This window comes from Oncorhynchus keta, chromosome 2, assembly GCF_023373465.1.
Source record: "Oncorhynchus keta strain PuntledgeMale-10-30-2019 chromosome 2, Oket_V2, whole genome shotgun sequence".
Taxonomy (NCBI): Eukaryota; Metazoa; Chordata; class Actinopteri; order Salmoniformes; family Salmonidae; genus Oncorhynchus; species Oncorhynchus keta.
The window spans coordinates 11,647,314-11,669,553 of NC_068422.1; the positions used below are offsets into that span (position 1 = coordinate 11,647,314).

The following is a 22,240-nucleotide window of genomic DNA, read 5'->3' on the forward strand; positions in this document are numbered from 1 at the left end:
GTAGATTGCAGTGAGCGAACGATTCAATTATGGATTATGCGCAGAAATCTATTCGTTTTTATATTATTTTATTAATTTGTTGCAATACATAAAATACTAATTTCGAAGCTACATTTAGTTGCATTGCTGTTGTCCAGGACAGACAATTTTGGATGTTGTTTGATACTGCTGGTCGGATGTTGGGATTGGGGTGTTTGTTGTGGTTTTACCAAAAGGAGATTGATTGAATAATACAGATATCATAAGTGCAAATCTAATATTTATTCTGTCTGTCTGCTCATTAGATCTACCCCAGAAATGCAGAGATATTATCTTCGTCTGGGTTTTTTATGTTGTCTAAATTATGGTTTTGCAGTCAATTATATCATGATTATATTTTGGGTACATTACCTCTTTTTTTGTAGCAGTTAGACCTATGAACATTTATAACATGTCAGTCAAATGTCCCCAGTGTTACCTTGCGTAATAAACTATGATATTTTACATACATTTTTATTACTATTATCATTAGGCTAGTATTATTAGCCTGTGTTTAATCAGTGAATTTAATTATGAAATCCTTCACCAATAAAGCACTATAGGACCGTTCTGAATTACAAGCGATTGGATTTAGCCTATTCTTAGAGAGAACATGTTTCTAAAAATGTTTCTCCGTCATTATTTTCCACCCTTATTGATATAGACTATTGTTGATATTTTCTTGTAGCAAACAATGTATGTAGCTAATCCCAATTCATGGTAACAAGTAAACCAACACCCATGTGAGGTGTCCTTGAACATTTATGGTAATAATCCAATTTGCGATTGTAATTTCTTTAAAAACGGAAATATCCACTTACTTTAGCATGGTTACTGAATAGCTGCAATAAAAACGTACGCGAACGTTTTAGAAACACGGATGTAATGACATGAGTCCAACGTTTTCTACCACATAATCACCCTCGCGCTCCATCTTCGCGTATATCTTTAGGGAAAAAAAAAAACATTTTGCGGTTCGTATCTTGGAAAAACAGAATTTCCAATAAGAGCTAAATAGTTGTTTCCTGTCATTGAAGCCATTTTACCTTCCCTTTTCTCTATGTAACGTTGTTATTCCATCGCATTAATCCGCAAATCTAGCCTCTACGTTTAATACAACATGTAATTTCCCCCTTTTTAACGTATTCCCTTTGATTTAGTCACTCTTGACACCACTTTTGCTCTGGGTCCAACGGGGTTCGCCGTGGGGGCGCCTTGAAACAGCCCCTTCTTATCTCCTTTCATCATTCAACCCGGGGCCGCCTTGAAACCGCAGGGCCAGTAATTGCTTTTTTCAGTCAGCCCAGTGCGGACTGGCCAGCAGCCAATCAGAGCCTTGTTTACACTTGGTGATTGACAGCTCTCTGGCAACATGCCAACCAATCAGACACTTTATTCACACCGAAGGCTGGAGTTTTAACCCTGCACTTCCAGTTAAAACAAACTGGGAATATTATCTTATAGCTCAAGATTTTTAGCATGGAAATACGCAAGGCCATATCCTTCCTTCTTTAATTCACTAAATTAGTGAACTGTGAGCAAAACTAACCCCGAGGACAGTACATTACATTGTGATTCGATTTCCCTAAGTGTGTGTCATGACAGTAAACATAAACAGACACCAACGTTTTTACTTCCCCAGTAATTTAGTCTATTAGAATCAAATTTGACTTCCTCCTGCATTTCTGTTGTTCTTTAATTGCCCTTTAAGCTACTATTTGGCCTATATTTAGCTTATTTTACAAATACATATTTGTAGGCAATTCATAATAAATGGGATACTCAGGTGTAAGCCATTATATGTGTTTATTAAGCAAGTTATAGGCCTAAATAAATTAAATTGGCCTGATTAAACTGATAATTGAAAACGTTTGCCTATTTCTGGTGACATAAGTAAGGTCTAAGTGTGAAGCTTTGAAAAAAAACGTTATTGTAAAATTATACAAATAAAAACTGGGGCGGCAGGTAGCCTAGTTGTTAGAGCATTGGGCCAGAAACCAAAAAGTTTGCTAGGTTGAATCCCCGACCTGACAAGGTAAAATGATGTCGTTCTGCACCTGACCAAGGCAGTTAGCCCACTGTTCATAGGCCGTTATTGTAAATAAGAATTTGTTCTTAACTGACTTGCCTAGTTAAATAAAAAAAATGGACGTGTAGTTCATGTGATCACAAAATATTCTGTGGACTTCCTAGTGATCAAAAGTCCTGTATTTTCTGCTGTTCACTCACAGAGATGTGCTGTGTTTTGATGATATCTCCTGACATTTGCATGCTACGCTCTGGAAAGGGCTATGCTCTGGCAAGGGCTTAAATCAAACGCCCGCGGTTTTGTTTTAGGAATCCAGCAGCATTCCTATTGGTTCAGGGCATCTTCCAACCAGAGTTTCTGTTTATCGCGGGGCGCGCCTCATGGACACGCTTCTCATTGTATTTATCAAACCAATGGGAGAGTGCGTTCCCCTACTGTCCCTCCTTCGCTCGTAGTTGAGTGGCACTAGCGGATACAGTGGGAGAGTTTCTGTGTGGATGTACGAGCTTAGATTCACGAGAAGCCTGTACTTCTACGATGCATCTCTACACCTCAACTGCACACTACAATCTGCAGACTAGGATGTAACTATTTCCACATGTTTTCCTTTTTGTACGCCGCTTTTTTCCCTTTGTATATTTTTGTACATTTTTTAAAAACAATTAATTGTTATGCAAGGAATAACTTACCAGTAAGTAATTTATTTATTGTGTCCATTTTGAATGTGTGTAATAATAAACATCTATACTTTCAACTTCTGCTTTTAAAAGAGTCTTTGTAGTAGAACATTTATGGGTTATTTTAGACTGCGTAAAGACACGATGCATTCATTTAAATCACACGGCACGGCACATATGTTCCATTGCTTAGTAGTAGTCCAGTAGTATAGTAATATAATGAAAGTAACAACAATATTAATATTTCTAACAAAATAATAATAATTATAAATAGTACAATGACAAATACTATAATGACTATAGCATATAACAAAAATGCATGAGAATATAGCCATTTTAACATTTGTACTTAAGCCAAGTGAAGGTTCCTTCCTTATGCTGTTGACAATCTAAACGTTGATTGTTGTATAGACAATCATTGTTATTGTACAATTAAACAATCATCTACAAAACCTCTCTCCTGACGAGATGAGGTGCCACGTTTAAAATATAATTATCTTAACAGAATTTAAATGTATTTGGTTCTATGCATTATAAGACGCGCTTTTACCCGTGGTTCAGATAAACTAATAATGGATTATATTGTAGTTTTGTTGTTTTACTATCAGTAGGCCTATTTGATTATAGGCTTGGCCTACTGCAGTTTTTCACAGTTGTTATGGAGGGGGCTTTGCCAGTAGACAGTTCTTACCGAATCCCACCAGGCAGGTTTCGCTGTGCTTGGAGTGTCCCTCTTGGAGTGTGTCTTTCGCTTAACTGGCCTTTGAATATCTTGATTTAGTATCCCAGTTATGGTTTGTGACTTCGCTTTACTGCAAAATCGTGAATTGCAGCTCTTGGGCCTAACGTAAAGCCGTATAGTGAACAAATAACAGTGACAACAGTGATGCCCTTATGAGAGTCTATTATTTTTCAGAAGAGTTTGTGCGTTCCATGCCCAAAATACCTTAGTTTTATTACAATATCATCTCATGTGGGGAATTGGGAAGAAAGGAGAAATTCGTGCTTCCACCTCAGTGTTTAGGCAGGCTTTTCGTGTATTGCCATTCGGCTGGTAGTTTTCGAAAGGTTTTTTTGTTGTTGTCTCCTGATAGTTTGACCCTTTGGGGGCAGCGATGGAGGAGGGGGGTAGAGAGAAAGACTGTCGGGCAGAGAGGAGTGGAAGGAAAGGAAGTCTCAGCGTCTCCTAGCCTACTCCCACGTTGATCCCAGTTTTAAATTAGGCCGAGGCTACCTGTTTTTAATCAGATTTGAATGTGTTTTTTTATGTGATGGCCTCTAGTCAGCTCAGTGACACGGTTGAAGGACGGTAAGCCTATGGTCCTACATTGATTGTAGATATCGTTTGGTCGAAATGCATAGCTTGGGTGGCTTCGTTTTGACATGGAATGTAAACATTTTAGACGTTTGTTTACGAGGAATAATGTAAAAAAAAAATAGTCTGCGTGAAATAAGAGGAAGCGATGTATCTTCGATTGTTGCAATTTTTTTTAAAATTTTTTAAATTAAATTCCACAATAGTTTTTTCATGGTTCCACTATTACACATAAAGAAGATAAAACACTCGAAACGTTTAACTCTGAAAGCACCGTTAGCCTTTAATGTAACGATTTGAATAAAAATATCATAACAAATGTGCACGTTTAAAATGTAATTATTTTAATATAATTGAAATGTATTTGGTTCTATGCATTCTAAGACCGTTTTTTGTAACAGAATGAAACAGATATATTTTTTTATCACATTGTGAGGAGTGTAGGCCAATACCATTTTTCAACGATTGTCAACATTTTGAATAAAAATACACTCTAACACGTTGTCATGCTCAAGGATTTGGATACATGTACAAATCTCTCACTGAGCACCGTGCGCGCGCACCCCCCCCACACACACACATTCGTCAGTAGCCTATGCTGCCTGAACATATAAGCCTCTGCTCTGTCGTTGAGAGAGACTTGTCTTAGCTCAGAATTCCTGAACGTTTCAGTTTGACTACTGTTCTAGAATGTTCGCTGTGTACTTTTCTCCTTGAAATAGCAAGAGGACCAGTTGGTTTAGCTCGCCATTTTATATTTTCTTTGTTCTCTTACCTTGGATTTTGCTGATACAATTGAAGTTCACCAATCACCGTATCAGTAGTGCCTGAATTGCCCAGTGAGATGTGTTTTGTGAACACAGGCCCACCTATCCAAATTTGAGCGCCATGGGGTGTCCCATTGAACTGAATTACTAGGGGTATAAGGCACATTGAGTATGTTGATTCCCATTCCTATATTTATTGCTTAAGTTTCTATCCCCGGCGGTAAACGTCATTTAGTTGGTGTTGTTATTATACATGTCCTACGGATGCACCCACCCCTACATGCATTATAAGTGATTACCATTGTGAAAGGGGTGAAAGGCAATGTTGACTTAACTATTAAATTACCTTTGCGATAAACATGCGATTTCAATGCCTTTTCTCAAGCACATTCAGACTATATATGCCAGTAAAGAAACTACACATTTACAGACATAAAGGAGCTAGTCAAAATTCACGGACGTGACAGAATTGTCCCAAGTCTAACAAAAACTGTAGCTGATACATTTCAATATATTTATGCATACATTTAAGTCTTAATAGTATTTTGTTTACATCGACATATTTATAATGTAACCTATTCTCCCTTTGATGATTTGCAGTAGGCTATGGTCATGGAAGCAGTTTTGATGCTTGGAGTTTGAAAATTACAAAATTGGCCTGTAATGGACTGACTGAAAGATCAAACATTTGCTTCAGGTGAGATATGGACGAACGTCTAATTCCGACGTGAGACTGAGAGATGGTAGACCCCCCAGACTGACTCATCTATAGGTTTCAGAATACACCGGAGTAGTATAGCGTTATTATCCCCTACAGTGAAACAACCCGTAGTTTAAGATGACCACTCCTTTTGTTGTTCCGTTTGTAGTCACCCTGCTTTTTCTTGTCTGCCATGAAGACGAGTAAGCGTTTGAGTCTGCATTCTACCGTAGGCTACTGTAGACTGGGTAGGCTATTTGTTTTGGGGTTTCATTTAGTCAAACCTTTTAGCATTCTTTTACTGATACTTAAAAACACTTGATGTTATACTTTTGTAATGCAAGGAAATCAAGTGTAGTTGGCAACATTAGACAGGATGCGTGTGAGAATTACACGCCTCAATTGATCTTTCAGAGATTTTGTCCCATTGTTTTCGGTGTATTGACGTGGTCTTGTGTTTTCTCTTTGTAGAACATGACCGGGACATACTTTTTGGTGGGCAAGGCAAATACTCGAATGAGTTCAAGACGACCTATCCGAAGTTCATAAAAGGGATTATTGAATCTAGACAGCGTTCGATGCTTCTGGCTTTTCCTCTGGATTTGGGATTTATTGCTTCTCGACAGAATGGAAAGCCGGGATTTCGCTCCTCCACACCACCTCTTGACAGAGCCGGGCGCGTTGGTTCACCACGCCTCCTCTCGGATAGCTTCTGGCGGCCGAGGCACAGTGCAGCACCCCGCTCACTTCCAGCCTGGAAAGTACTATTCGTCTCACATCGCCATGGCCCCACATTCAGGTTGGTGGAAATACGAATTTGTTGGAATATAAGATTAATTGTGCGATTTTATAAATGAGTCTCTGGTGTTTTTGGACTGTTTGAAAGTGGGACGGACATACGGTGTGCGTCTCCCTTGGTAAACTTAACCCTGCCGTTTGTCAGGGACGAACGAGAGTTTATTGGAAAAGGAAATGAGTTCGACGATGTGGTCATTCTCGAAATTAGGAATTACTGTGGACTCTATTTTTTATGTTCCAGTTTTAGTCAATATTATATTTTATTGAACGGTTTCTAGCGCTGTTTCTTACCTACCCTGTCAGAACCGAGTAGGCTACTTTAATATGAAAAATAAGCGTGCATTTTATAAAAGTAAACACAAAATAAACGTAATTTGTTAAATTACAGATGTAGTGAGACTAAGCCTATTCTAGACAATACGATATATAGTTAGAACACAATATACAACGTTATTATATAAAATAGATTATTACATAATTCTGAAATATTATTGGGATTATTTAGAAAGAGTAAAGGATTATTAGGGCTACAATACATTATTTGCTTTCAAGTGACATGGAATCTTTCCAAATGAAGTTGGATAGTTTCACCTCCCCAAAATCTGTTTAGTAGAATGGACTAATCCTAATGTTATAAATGGGTTTTAATCCTTTTGTAACTTTATGTTGCCTCATTTACCATCATCCGTTTGTCCTTTGCTAAAATGATTGTTGTATGTGCGTAGGCCAGGATACTGTAGACCTATTCCCGTGAGTGCGGTGCGTGTGGAGGAGTGACGTGCGAGCTGGTGCGTTCCTTTCCGTCTTCGGTGAGGCCCTGCGACTGTCCTGAGTCCGAGACCCGGGGGTCAGTCTGTAGGAGTGGAGAGGAGCCCGCGCTAATAGAGGTGCGCGTAATACCAGACAATCCGGTTTCTATATTGAGCGCGGACGTGACGGGCGAGAATGGTTTGACAGTGCATGCATTAGATTTTAACAAGTAGCTTTGGTATCCTGTCCTAAAGGAGGAGGGGAGGGGGGAGTGAAGATGTGTGTGTAAGTGAAGGCTGGGGGAGGGGTGTCTGCTGCACCTAATCATGTAGTGAATCGTAAAACCGAGCGAATGCGTGTATAAATATAAAACCTATGTGTCTTGAGTGAAATATCATTAATTTCTTATAAAACGTTGAGATACGAACCCGTGTTGTTGTCGTTATAGTTAAGAACATTTATTTTCTAGCTATAGATGTTGGTCTAAATGCATTACGAGTATCAATTAAATTGGGAATTTGAATCGTTTAGTATGCCAGGCCGTCTTTGTAAATACACATTTAGTGACTATACCTTCTGAATAAAGGTTGAATAAAGATTTAATATAGTAAAAATGAAAATTATGGGTAAATTGACAAATTAAATACAGACAGAATTTATTCTCACCACCTTTATGGGCATTTTACAGCAGCAGCACATGGTATTGAGCTGTGCATTTGAGAGCGTTTGGCATTGTCTGCTCTATTTTGTTGTACAGTAAGTTCGCTGGTGAAGCTTATCACAGAGTATCATTGTAATAATAATAACTATATGAATTGCATTTTTATAGTCTTTTAGCGTTGATATAGTCTCAAAGTGTTTCACATTGTATGTTATCATATTTAGAATGCCAGTACTTCAGTATTGCTTCATTATTCCTGATGGATGACTGACATTCTGATGGGGATTGTTTTTTGGATGGGGTTCTGTTGTAAAGGGGCTGAGGAGGGGGGCACTTTGTGTTGGGCACCCCTTGAGATTCAGATAGCTGTCTGCCTGGCCCTAGGCCACTGGGCAGGGGGTTGATGTGATGTGTGGTGCAGGCGGGGGCGTCAGGGGGGAGTCAGGGGAGGAGGAAAGGTTTTTGGGGGTTAGTTAGATCTCCTCTTCCTGGGACGACTCTCCCCCAAAACGCACGCACGCACACACACACACACACACACACACACACACACACACACACACACACACACACACACACACACACACACACACACACACACACACACACACACACACACACACACACACACACACACACACACACACACACACACACACACACACCAATGTTTTGCATCTGCAGCAGGGTAATTCCAGAATCTTATGAGGAAATGGTGAGGAAAAATGTACATTTCCTTATTTTACCATCATTGTTTTTGCTAAATCTGTATTTGATCCATCTATAACATTTGCGTCCTTATAAGGATCCGCATGGTGTCTGTTGCGCATGATGAGGTGGCTAAATGGCTGTTATCACTATTATATAGCTATAGAGACCAGCCCCTCAGATGAACACCGGTGGTACTGTGTTGTCTGTAAGGTTCATATCTGAACTGGGACCATTTCTCTCACTCTCTCTCTCTCTCTCTCTCTCTCTCTCTCTCTCTCTCTCTCTCCCTCTCCCTCTCCCTCTCCCTCTCCCTCTCTCTCTCTCTCTCTCTCTCTCTCTCTCTCTCTCTCTCTCTCTCTCTCTCTCTCTCTCTCTCTCTCTCTCTCTCTCTCTCTCCTCTAGGCTGTAGTTGTTTTAGTGCAGATGAGGGTTGTGTCTAGTCTGTAGGTAGATGTATAGTTGAACAGGTGTGCTGTATCATGGAGGGTGTGGCTGAGCCTCCTTGCACTGGTGTGTCACTTTTCAGAAGGTGTGGATTAGTGTGTGTGAACGCGTACGTTTGAGCTCCTAATCCTAACTCTGAGACTAACCCTAGCTCCTAACCCTAACCCTTACCGTAATTCTAACCCTAATCCTAAACCCCCTAGACATAGCATTTGATCTTGTGATGACTTGCAAAATTGTTCATTTACTATTCTTGTGGGAATTTCTGATCCTCTCTCTTCTTCCCCTTTTTCTCTCTCTCTCTTCTCCTTTCTATCTCCCTCTCTCTCTTCTCCTTTTTATCTCCCTCTCTCTTCTCCTTTCTATCTCTCTCTCTCTCTTCTCCTTTTTATCTCCCTCTCTCTTCTCCTTTCTATCTCCCTCTCTCTTCTCCTTTCTATCTCTCTCTCTCTCTTCTCCTTTTATCTCCCTCTCTCTTCTCCTTTCTATCTCTCTCTCTCTCTTCTCCTTTCTATCTCCCTCTCTCTCTTCTCCTTTTTATCTCCCTCTCTCTCTTCTCCTTTCTATCTCCCTCTCTCTCTTCTCCTTTCTATCTCCCTCTCTCTCTTCTCCTTTTTATCTCCCTCTCTCTTCTCCTTTCTATCTCCCTCTCTCTCTTCTCCTTTTTATCTGCCTCTCTCTCTTCTCCTTTCTATCTCCCTCTCTCTCTTCTCCCTTTTCTCTCCCTCTCTCTTCTCCTTTCTATCTCTCTCTCTCTCTTCTCCTTTCATGTGTGTCATGTGTGTGATGTGTGTTCTGTGTGTGTGTATCAGACATTGTCTCACACTCCGCAGCCCTGTCCAGTCATTCTGATGCCTCGTTTGGACTCGGAGTCAGCGAGCAAGCTGATTGGCTAAGGTGTTTGAGGTGCTAGCTTCGGGGTGCCATTACTTTGATCGCCACGGTTACAGAGAAGAGACACCCTGCCCCCCCTCCCCCATCCAATGGCAGAGTTGTTAGCGTGTTCTGCCTATTGTCCTGTCTGTCTGTCTGTCTGTCTGTCTGTCTGTCTGTCTGTCTGTCTGTCTGTCTGTCTGTCTGTCTGCTGTCTGCCTGCCTGCCTGCCTGCCTGCCTGCCTGCCTGCCTGCCTGCCTGCCTGCCTGCCTGCCTGCCTGCCTGCCTGCCTGCCTGCCACAGAGTTAGTAAACGGGGAGACTCGTCTCCCTCTCTGGGGCGGTGTGTGTTGGAGATAAGGCTGTGTGTCTGTCTGTGTGTCTTTAGTCGGAGGAGAATGTCCTCTGATCATAGTTAAGGCTGTGAATCTAGAATAGTTCCTTTTCCCTCAGGCCTCCCTTCCAGCACATGCATTTCTATGGACACAAGCACTGTTCATGACACAAACTGTTCACACCCCTTTTGTTGGGGGAGATACAATTTTGCAGGTTTAAGGCTTATTTCCTGCAATTCTACACGATGCCATGGGGTGCTGAGAACATTTTGCAAGTTTAAAGCTTTAAAGCTTATTTTCTTGCAATTCTATACATTTTGCCATGTCTAATGTTTATTCATGTGATATTTGAGTGACTCAAACATTACAACAATATCCTTGGGATAGAAAAACCTAGCTAAAAAAGGTCAGCTGACATGGGCTTGTTCATCTGGACATTTCTGACAAGTTATAAATAGCTCTCTAAGGTATGCAATGATTGACATGACAAGAATAAAACTGATGATGCACTACTCAACTTTGAAATTGCACCTTATGCAATCTATAATATAATAATAATCTACTATTACAACTTTCCATAGTAAGTAATGAACATTCCTCCAGGGAGAAGGTGTCATGAACATTCCTCTAGGGAGAAGGTGTAATGAACATTCCTCCAGGGAGAAGGTGTCATGAACATTCCTCTAGGGAGAAGGTGTCATGAACAGTCCTCCAGGGAGAAGGTGTCATGAACAGTCCTCTAGGGAGAAGGTGTAATGAACATTCCTCTAAGGAGAAGGTGTAATGAACATTCCTCCAGGGAGAAGGTGTCATGAACAGTCCTCTAGGGAGAAGGTGTAATGAACATTCCTCCAGGGAGAAGGTGTAATGAACAATCCTCCAGGGAGAAGGTGTAATGAACAGTCCTCTAGGGAGAAGGTGTAATGAACATTCCTCTAGGGAGAAGGTGTAATGAACATTCCTCCAGGGAGAAGGTGTAATGAACATTCCTCTAGGGAGAAGGTGTCATGAACATTCCTCTAGGGAGAAGGTGTAATGAACATTCCTCCAGGGAGAAGGTGTAATGAACATTCCTCTAGGGAGAAGGTGTCATGAACATTCCTCCAGGGAGAAGGTGTCATGAACAGGCCTCCAGGGAGAAGGTGTCATGAACAGTCCTCCAGGGAGAAGGTGTAATGAACATTCCTCCAGGGAGAAGGTGTAATGAACATTCCTCTAGGGAGAAGGTGTCATGAACAGTCCTCCAGGGAGAAGGTGTAATGAACATTCCTCTAGGGAGAAGGTGTCATGAACATTCCTCTAGGGAGAAGGTGTCATGAACAGTCCTCCAGGGAGAAGGTGTCATGAACAGTCCTCCAGGGAGAAGGTGTAATGAACATTCCTCCAGGGAGAAGGTGTAATGAACATTCCTCCAAGGAGAAGGTGTCATGAACATTCCTCCAGGGAGAAGGTGTCATGAACAGTCCTCTAGGGAGAAGGTGTAATGAACATTCCTCCAGGGAGAAGGTGTAATGAACAGTCCTCCAGGGAGAAGGTGTAATGAACAGTCCTCCAGGGAGAAGGTGTAATGAACAGTCCTCCAGGGAGAAGGTGTAATGAACATTCCTCCAGGGAGAAGGTGTAATGAACAGTCCTCCAGGGAGAAGGTGTAATGAACAGTCCTCCAGGGAGAAGGTGTAATGAACAGTCCTCCAGGGAGCAGGTGTAATGAACATTCCTCCAGGGAGAAGGTGTCATGAACATTCCTCTAGGGAGAAGGTGTAATGAACAGTCCTCCAGGGAGAAGGTGTAATGAACATTCCTCCAGGGAGAAGGTGTCATGAACATTCCTCTAGGGAGAAGGTGTAATGAACATTCCTCTAGGGAGAAGGTGTAATGAACATTCCTCTAGGGAGAAGGTGTCATGAACAGTCCTCCAGGGAGAAGGTGTCATGAACATTCCTCTAGGGAGAAGGTGTAATGAACAGTCCTCCAGGGAGAAGGTGTCATGAACAGTCCTCCAGGGAGAAGGTGTCATGAACATTCCTCCAGGGAGAAGGTGTCATGAACAGTCCTCTAGGGAGAAGGTGTAATGAACATTCCTCCAGGGAGAAGGTGTAATGAACATTCCTCCAGGGAGAAGGTGTAATGAACAGTCCTCTAGGGAGAAGGTGTAATGAACATTCCTCTAGGGAGAAGGTGTAATGAACATTCCTCCAGGGAGAAGGTGTACTGAACATTCCTCTAGGGAGAAGGTGTCATGAACATTCCTCTAGGGAGAAGGTGTAATGAACATTCCTCCAGGGAGAAGGTGTAATGAACATTCCTCTAGGGAGAAGGTGTCATGAACATTCCTCTAGGGAGAAGGTGTCATGAACAGTCCTCCAGGGAGAAGGTGTCATGAACAGTCCTCCAGGGAGAAGGTGTAATGAACATTCCTCCAGGGAGAAGGTGTAATAAACATTCCTCTAGGGAGAAGGTGTCATGAACAGTCCTCCAGGGAGAAGGTGTAATGAACATTCCTCTAGGGAGAAGGTGTAATGAACATTCCTCTAGGGAGAAGGTGTAATGAACATTCCTCTAGGGAGAAGGTGTCATGAACAGTCCTCCAGGGAGAAGGTGTAATGAACATTCCTCTAGGGAGAAGGTGTAATGAACATTCCTCTAGGGAGAAGGTGTAATGAACATTCCTCTAGGGAGAAGGTGTAATGAACATTCCTCTAGGGAGAAGGTGTAATGAACATTCCTCCAGGGAGAAGGTGTCATGAACAGTCCTCCAGGGAGAAGGTGTCATGAACAGTCCTCTAGGGAGAAGGTGTAATGAACATTCCTCTAGGAAGAAGGTGTATAATGAACAGTCCTCTAGGGAGAATGTGTCATGAACAGTCCTCTAGGGAGAAGGTGTAATGAACAGTCCTCTAGGGAGAAGGTGTAATGAACGGTCCTCTAGGGAGAAGGTGTAATGAACAGTCCTCCAGGGAGAAGGTGTAATGAACAGTCCTCCAGGGAGAAGGTGTCATGAACAGTTCTCCAGGGAGAAGGTGTAATGAACAGTCCTCTAGGGAGAAGGTGTAATGAACAGTCCTCTAGGGAGAAGGTGTAATGAACATTCCTCTAGGGAGAAGGTGTCATGAACATTCCTCTAGGGAGAAGGTGTAATGAACATTCCTCCAGGGAGAAGGTGTCATGAACAGTCCTCTAGGGAGAAGGTGTAATGAACAGTCCTCTAGGGAGAAGGTGTAATGAACAGTCCTCTAGGGAGAAGGTGTCATGAACATTCCTCTAGGGAGAAGGTGTCATGAACAGTCCTCTAGGAAGAAGGTGTAATGAACAGTCCTCTAGGGAGAAGGTGTAATGAACAGTCCTCCAGGGAGAAGGTGTAATGAACAGTCCTCTAGGGAGAAGGTGTCATGAACATTCCTCCAGGGAGAAGGTGTAATGAACAGTCCTCCAGGGAGAAGGTGTAATGAACAGTCCTCCAGGGAGAAGGTGTAATGAACAGTCCTCTAGGGAGAAGGTGTCATGAACAGTCCTCCAGGGAGAAGGTGTCATGAACAGTCCTCCAGGGAGAAGGTGTAATGAACAGTCCTCCAGGGAGAAGGTGTAATGAACAGTCCTCTAGGGAGAAGGTGTCATGAACAGTCCTCCAGGGAGAAGGTGTAATGAACAGTCCTCTAGGGAGAAGGTGTAATGAACATTCCTCCAGGGAGAAGGTGTAATGAACATTCCTCTAGGGAGAAGGTGTAATGAACAGTCCTCCAGGGAGAAGGTGTAATGAACATTCCTCCAGGGAGAAGGTGTCATGAACATTCCTCTAGGGAGAAGGTGTAATGAACATTCCTCCAGGGAGAAGGTGTCATGAACATTCCTCTAGGGAGAAGGTGTAATGAACATTCCTCCAGGGAGAAGGTGTCATGAACAGTCCTCCAGGGAGAAGGTGTCATGAACATTCCTCCAGGGAGAAGGTGTAATGAACATTCCTCTAGGAAGAAGGTGTATAATGAACAGTCCTCTAGGGAGAATGTGTCATGAACAGTCCTCTAGGGAGAAGGTGTAATGAACAGTCCTCTAGGGAGAAGGTGTAATGAACGGTCCTCTAGGGAGAAGGTGTAATGAACAGTCCTCCAGGGAGAAGGTGTAATGAACAGTCCTCCAGGGAGAAGGTGTCATGAACAGTTCTCCAGGGAGAAGGTGTAATGAACAGTCCTCTAGGGAGAAGGTGTAATGAACAGTCCTCTAGGGAGAAGGTGTAATGAACATTCCTCTAGGGAGAAGGTGTCATGAACATTCCTCTAGGGAGAAGGTGTAATGAACATTCCTCCAGGGAGAAGGTGTCATGAACAGTCCTCTAGGGAGAAGGTGTAATGAACAGTCCTCTAGGGAGAAGGTGTAATGAACAGTCCTCTAGGGAGAAGGTGTCATGAACATTCCTCTAGGGAGAAGGTGTCATGAACAGTCCTCTAGGAAGAAGGTGTAATGAACAGTCCTCTAGGGAGAAGGTGTAATGAACAGTCCTCTAGGGAGAAGGTGTAATGAACAGTCCTCTAGGGAGAAGGTGTAATGAACAGTCCTCTAGGGAGAAGGTGTAATGAACAGTTCTCCAGGGAGAAGGTGTAATGAACAGTTCTCCAGGGAGAAGGTGTAATGAACAGTCCTCTAGGGAGAAGGTGTAATGAACAGTCCTCTAGGGAGAAGGTGTAATGAACAGTCCTCTAGGGAGAAGGTGTAATGAACAGTCCTCTAGGGAGAAGGTGTAATGAACAGTCCTCTAGGAAGAAGGTGTCATGAACAGTCCTCTAGGGAGAAGGTGTAATGAACAGTCCTCTAGGGAGAAGGTGTAATGAACAGTCCTCTAGGGAGAAGGTGTAATGAACAGTCCTCTAGGGAGAAGGTGTAATGAACAGTCCTCTAGGAAGAAGGTGTCATGAACAGTCCTCTAGGGAGAAGGTGTAATGAACAGTCCTCTAGGGAGAAGGTGTAATGAACAGTCCTCTAGGGAGAAGGTGTAATGAACAGTCCTCTAGGGAGAAGGTGTAATGAACAGTCCTCTAGGGAGAAGGTGTAATGAACAGTCCTCTAGGGAGAAGGTGTAATGAACAGTTCTCCAGGGAGAAGGTGTAATGAACAGTTCTCCAGGGAGAAGGTGTAATGAACAGTCCTCTAGGGAGAAGGTGTAATGAACAGTCCTCTAGGGAAGGTGTAATGAACAGTCCTCTAGGGAGAAGGTGTAATGAACAGTTCTCCAGGGAGAAGGTGTAATGAACAGTTCTCCAGGGAGAAGGTGTAATGAACAGTCCTCTAGGGAGAAGGTGTAATGAACAGTCCTCTAGGGAGAAGGTGTAATGAACAGTCCTCTAGGGAGAAGGTGTCATGAACATTCCTCCAGGGAGAAGGTGTAATGAACAGTCCTCCAGGGAGAAGGTGTAATGAACAGTCCTCCAGGGAGAAGGTGTAATGAACAGTCCTCTAGGGAGAAGGTGTCATGAACAGTCCTCCAGGGAGAAGGTGTAATGAACAGTCCTCTAGGGAGAAGGTGTAATGAACAGTCCTCCAGGGAGAAGGTGTCATGAACAGTCCTCCAGGGAGAAGGTGTAATGAACAGTCCTCTAGGGAGAAGGTGTAATGAACAGTCCTCCAGGGAGAAGGTGTCATGAACAGTCCTCCAGTCTGAATGTGTACTGAACAGTTCTCTAGGGAGAAGGGAGAAAGTATTATGAACAGACCTCTCAGGAGAAGGTTGAAGTTGTAGTGAACAGTCCTTTCGGGAGAAGCTGTAATGTGTGTCTCCCTATAGCCATACGCTCCAGCCCTGATCACCCACCACAGGACTCACAGCTGGTGATTTTTGCTCACATTGTTTTAATACTTGTAGGAGGAGAGGAGGATATGAACGGACATATGAAGAAAGGATAAAGGGATGAGTGAGAAAGGAAGAGTAAGAGAGGAGGTAGAATTAAGGGAGAGAAGGAAGGAAGCAGGGAAAGGAGAAGAGGTGAGGTGGAATTAAACAGAAGGATGGTGAGGATGGAGGGAGAGTGGAAAAGAGAGGCTTGGAGGAGAGAGGGAAAGGAGTAGTGGAGAGGGGGAAGAGAGAGAGCGAGAGTGGCTGAGCATTTCCACCTGGTTGATAATCCAGTCAGATTAACAGTGCCTGAAAGCACCGACCGTCGTCCCCGGCAACTCATCCGAGCATCTCCGCGGGAACACTCTGGCTCATAAGTAGTGTGTGTTTGTGTGTGTGTATGTATGTATGTGTCAGTGATGAGTCAGCAGATCAGCCGAGCCACAGGTAGAGAAAGTGACAAGCCCGAGCCCCCCTCACCGTTCTCCCTAGATGGGAAGCCTTCTTCTGGGACATGGAAGGCGAGGCAACCCCTTCTCTGGAGCTGGAGATGGTGTTGGTAGCGCTAGTGGGTTGGTGGTGGAGATAACGTAGTTTAGCCCACGCTTAGAGACAGTGTACAGCAAGCAGGTTGGTGGTGGAGATAACATAGTTTAGCCCACTCTTAGAGACAGTGTACAGCAGGTTTGGTGGTGGAGATAACATAGTTTAGTCCACGCTTAGAGACAGTGTACAGAAGGTTGGTGGTGGAGATAACATAGTTTAGCCCACGCTTAGAGACAGTGTACAGCAGGTTTGGTGGTGGAGATAACATAGTTTAGTCCACGCTTAGAGACAGTGTACAGAAGGTTGGTGGTGGAGATAACATAGTTTAGCCCACGCTTAGAGACAGTGTACAGCAGGTTGGTGGTGGAGATAACATAGTTTAGCCCACGCTTAGAGACAGTGTACAGCAGGTTGGTGGTGGAGATAACATAGTTTAGCCCACGCTTAGAGACAGTGTACAGCAGGTTGGTGGTGGAGATAACATAGTTTAGCCCACGCTTAGAGACAGTGTACAGCAGGTTGGTGGTGGAGATAACATAGTTTAGCCCACGCTTAGAGACAGTGTACAGCAGGTTGGTGGTGGAGATAACATAGTTTAGCCCACGCTTAGAGACAGTGTACAGCAGGTTGGTGGTGGAGATAACATAGTTTACCCCACGCTTAGAGACAGTGTACAGCGCTCTTCAAATAGCTAATACACGCCAATCAGCCAGCCAGCCACTCATCCAGTTAGCCAGCCAGCCAGTCATTCACACACACACGCTCACGTGCACAGTTGTACTGCCGGCACACTGTTGTATGGGTTGACTAATTATTTCTACTCTGCATCTGTTATGTAGGGTGTTTGTCAGTGGCACTGCTGAATATTATGTGTTAACGTAATGGAACCAATCAATTATTATATATTTTTTCCTTGGATTTGAACTTATGGACTGAGTGATGACACTTATTGTGGACAGCTACCTCTTGCCTCGGGGTCAAGACATCCGCTGTTCACAAGAGCCAGAGCGATGACATCATTTGTCAGGGACAGACATGATGTCATCCAGGATGAGAATCCTTCTCGGGTGGCTGGTCTGGCACGTGAAACACACACTAGCGTCCAGAGATGCAGCCACGACAACCCTCAATACCTGCAAATAGCCACCTGATATGGCCCTGAAATGGCCTTGTCCAGCTGAAATGTGTATGCTTCTTATTTGGTTAATGTCAGCGCTCAGTGCTGCATCTCAGCTCTGCTCATTCATATTGTAATGCTGTTCATTGAGCAGTGTTGGTCTGTTAAAGTGTCAGGGTCTTCGATGGATGGAGAGGTCCTTGGTTCACAGAGAGTTGAAGGAATACAGGGGAACAGTGACACTAGAAGGGCATGAAGAATCTGCCTGAAGTTGAGGGAGCATGATCCTTTCATTCTATTCTGTTGTCTCTCCTTTCTTTTCCTTCTGTTGTCCATGATAACCTCTTTATCAAATGTACTGTCTCTCTCTAGCCCTTTTTGCTGTCTGGACTGTAAACTGGACTGTAAACTGTTCTGGGCTGTAAACTGGACTGTAAACTGGACTGTAAACTGTTCTGGACTGTAAACTGTTCTGGACTGTAAACTGTTCTGGACTGTAAACTGGACTGTAAACTGGACTGTAAACTGGACTGTAAACTGGACTGTAAACTGTTCTGGACTGTAAACTCTGTAAACTGTTCTGGACTGTAAACTGTTATGGACTGTAAACTGGACTGTAAACTGTTCTGGACTGTAAACTGGACTGTAAACTGGACTGTAAACTGTTCTGGACTGTAAACTGTTCTGGACTGTAAACTGTTCTGGACTGTAAACTGGACTGTAAACTGGACTGTAAACTGGACTGTAAACTGTTCTGGACTGTAAACTGGACTGTAAACTGGACTGTAAACTGTTCTGGACTGTAAACTGTTCTGGACTGTAAACTGGACTGTAAACTGGACTGTAAACTGTTCTGGACTGTAAACTGTTCTGGACTGTAAACTGTTCTGGACTGTAAACTGGACTGTAAACTGTTATGGACTGTAAACTGTTCTGGACTGTAAACTGGACTGTAAACTGGACTGTAAACTGTTCTGGACTGTAAACTGTTCTGGACTGTAAACTGGACTGTAAACTGTTCTGGACTGTAAACTGTTCTGGACTGTAAACTGTTCTGGACTGTAAACTGGACTGTAAACTGTTCTGGACTGTAAACTGTTCTGGACTGTAAACTGGACTGTAAACTGTTCTGGACTGTAAACTGTTCTGGACTGTAAACTGTTCTGGACTGTAAACTGGACTGTAAACTGGACTGTAAACTGTTCTGGACTGTAAACTGGACAGTAAACTGGACTGTAAACTGTTCTGGACTGTAAACTAGACTGTAAACTGGACTGTAAACTGGACTGTAAACTGGACTGTAAACTGTTCTGGATTGTAAACTGTTCTGGACTGTAAACTGGACTGTAAACTGTTCTGGACTGTAAACTGTTCTGGAGTGTAAACTGGACTGTAAACTGGACTGTAAACTGTTCTGGACTGTAAACTGTTCTCGACTGTAAACTGTTCTTGGCTGTAAACTGGACTGTAAACTGGACTGTAAACTGGACTGTAAACTGTTCTGTAAACTGTTCTGGACTGTAAAGTGGACTGTAAACTGTTCTGGACTGTAAACTGGACTGTAAACTGTTCTGGACTGTAAACTGTTCTGGACTGTAAACTGGACTGTAAACTGTTCTGGACTGTAAACTGTTCTGGACTGTAAACTGGACTGTAAACTGGACTGGACTGTAAACTGTTCTGGACTGTAAACTGTTCTGGACTTTAAACGTGACTGTAAACTGTTCTGGGCTGTAAACTGGACTGTAAACTGTTCTGGACTGTAAACTGTTCTGGACTGTAAACTGTTCTGGACTGTAAACTGTTCTGGACTGTAAACTTGACTGTAAACTGGACTGTAAACTGTTCTGGACTGTAAACTGGACTGTAAACTGTCCTGGACTGTAAACTGGACTGTAAACTGTTCTGGACTGTAAACTGGACTGTTAACTGTTCTGGACTGTAAACTGTTCTGGACTGTAAACTGGACTGTAAACTGTTCTGGACTGTAAACTTTTCTGGACTGTAAACTGTTCTGGACTGTAAACTGTTCTGGACTGTAAACTGGACTGTAAACTGTTCTGGACTGTAAACTGTTCTGGACTGTAAACTGGACTGTAAACTGGACTGTAAACTGGACTGTAAACTGTTCTGGACTGTCAACTGTTCTTGACTGTAAACTGGACTGTAAACTGGACTGTAAACTGTTCTGGACTGTAAACTGTTCTGGACTGTAAACTGTTCTGGACTGTAAACTGAACTGTAAACTGGACTGTAAACTGTTCTGGACTGTAAACTGTTCTGGACTGTAAACTGTTCTGGACTGTAAACTGGACTGTAAACTGGACTGTAAACTGGACTGTAAACTGTTCTGGACTGCAAACTGGACTGTAAACTGTTCTGAACTGTAAACTGGACTGTAAACTGTTCTGGACTGTAAACTGGACTGTAAACTGTTCTGGACTGTAAACTGTTCTGGACTGTAAACTGGACTGTAAACTGGACTGTAAACTGGACTGTAAACTGTTCTGGATTGTAAACTGTTCTGGACTGTAAACTGTTCTGGACTGTAAACGGGACTGTAAACTGGACTGTAAACTGTTCTGGACTGTAAACTGTTCTGGACTGTAAACTGTTCCGGACTGTAAACTGGACTGTAAACTGTTCTGGACTGTAAACTGTTCTGGACTGTAAAATGGACTGTAAACTGGACTGTAAACTGGACTGTAAACTGTTCTGGACTGTAAACTGTTCTGGACTGCAAACTGGACTGTAAACTGTTCTGGACCGTAAACTGGACTGTAAACTGTTCTGGACTGTAAACTGGACTGTAAACTGGACTGTAAACTGTTCTGGACTGTAAACTGTTCTGGACTGTAAACTGGACTGTACACTGTTCTGGACTGTAACCTGTTCTGGACTGTAAACTGTTCTGGACTGTAAACTGGACTGTAAACTGGACTGTAAACTGGACCGGACTGTAAACTGTTCTGGACTATAAACTGGACTGTAAACTGTTCTGGACTGTAAACTGGACTGTAAACGGTTCTGGACTGTAAACTGTTCTGGACCGTAAACTGTTCTGGACTGTAAACTGGACTGTAAACTGTTCTGGACTGTAAACTGCTCTGGACTGTAAACTGGACTGTAAACTGGACTGTAAACTGTTCTGGACTGTAAACTGTTCTGTACTGTAAACTGGACTGTAAACTGGACTGTAAACTGTTCTGGACTGTAAACTGTTCTGGACTGTAAACTGGACTGTAAACTGTTCTGGACTGTAAACTGGACTGTAAACTGGACTGTAAACTGGACTGTAAACTGTTCTGGACTGTAAACTGTTCTGTACTGTAAACTGGACTGTAAACTGGACTGTAAACTGGACTGTAAACTGTTCTGGACTGTAAACTGTTCTGGACTGTAAACTGTTCTGGACTGTAAACGGGACTGTAAACTGGACTGTAAACTGTTCTGGACTGTAAACTGTTCTGGACTGTAAACTGTTCGGACTGTAAACTGGACTGTAAACTGTTCTGGACTGTAAACTGTTCTGGACTGTAAACTGTTCTGGACTGTAAACGGGACTGTAAACTGGACTGTAAACTGTTCTGGACTGTAAACTGTTCTGGACTGTAAACTGTTCCGGACTGTAAACTGGACTGTAAACTGTTCTGGACTGTAAACTGTTCTGGACTGTAAAATGGACTGTAAACTGGACTGTAAACTGTTCTGGACTGTAAACTGTTCTGGACTGCAAACTGGACTGTAAACTGTTCTGGACCGTAAACTGGACTGTAAACTGTTCTGGACTGTAAACTGGACTGTAAACTGGACTGTAAACTGTTCTGGACTGTAAACTGTTCTGGACTGTAAACTGGACTGTACACTGTTCTGGACTGTAACCTGTTCTGGACTGTAAACTGTTCTGGACTGTAAACTGGACTGTAAACTGGACTGTAAACTGGACTGGACTGTAAACTGTTCTGGACTATAAACTGGACTGTAAACTGTTCTGGACTGTAAACTGGACTGTAAACGGTTCTGGACTGTAAACTGTTCTGGACCGTAAACTGTTCTGGACTGTAAACTGGACTGTAAACTGTTCTGGACTGTAAACTGCTCTGGACTGTAAACTGGACTGTAAACTGGACTGTAAACTGGACTGTAAACTGTTCTGTACTGTAAACTGGACTGTAAACTGGACTGTAAACTGTTCTGGACTGTAAACTGTTCTGGACTGTAAACTGGACTGTAAACTGTTCTGGACTGTAAACTGGACTGTAAACTGGACTGTAAACTGGACTGTAAACTGTTCTGGACTGTAAACTGTTCTGTACTGTAAACTGGACTGTAAACTGGACTGTAAACTGGACTGTAAACTGTTCTGGACTGTAAACTGTTCTGGACTGTAAACTGTTCTGGACTGTAAACGGGACTGTAAACTGGACTGTAAACTGTTCTGGACTGTAAACTGTTCTGGACTGTAAACTGTTCCGGACTGTAAACTGGACTGTAAACTGTTCTGGACTGTAAACTGTTCTGGACTGTAAAATGGACTGTAAACTGGACTGTAAACTGGACTGTAAACTGTTCTGGACTGTAAACTGTTCTGGACTGCAAACTGGACTGTAAACTGTTCTGGACCGTAAACTGGACTGTAAACTGTTCTGGACTGTAAACTGGACTGTAAACTGTTCTG

General features: G+C 42.9%; 1 protein-coding gene across 1 annotated transcript in view; it reads left to right on the plus strand.

Moving 5' to 3' along the window:
- The first annotated feature begins 1,396 nt into the window (after window positions 1-1,396).
- The window catches only part of LOC118379800 (BAH and coiled-coil domain-containing protein 1-like), a 129,041-nt gene continuing 108,197 nt past the window's right edge, over window positions 1,397-22,240 (plus strand). The window contains exons 1-2 of the mRNA XM_052471968.1: window positions 1,397-2,738; window positions 5,978-6,305. Of these exons, the coding sequence (XP_052327928.1) occupies window positions 6,134-6,305 (172 nt within the window). The 5' untranslated portion in view covers window positions 1,397-2,738; window positions 5,978-6,133. The remainder of the gene's footprint in view (window positions 2,739-5,977; window positions 6,306-22,240) is intronic.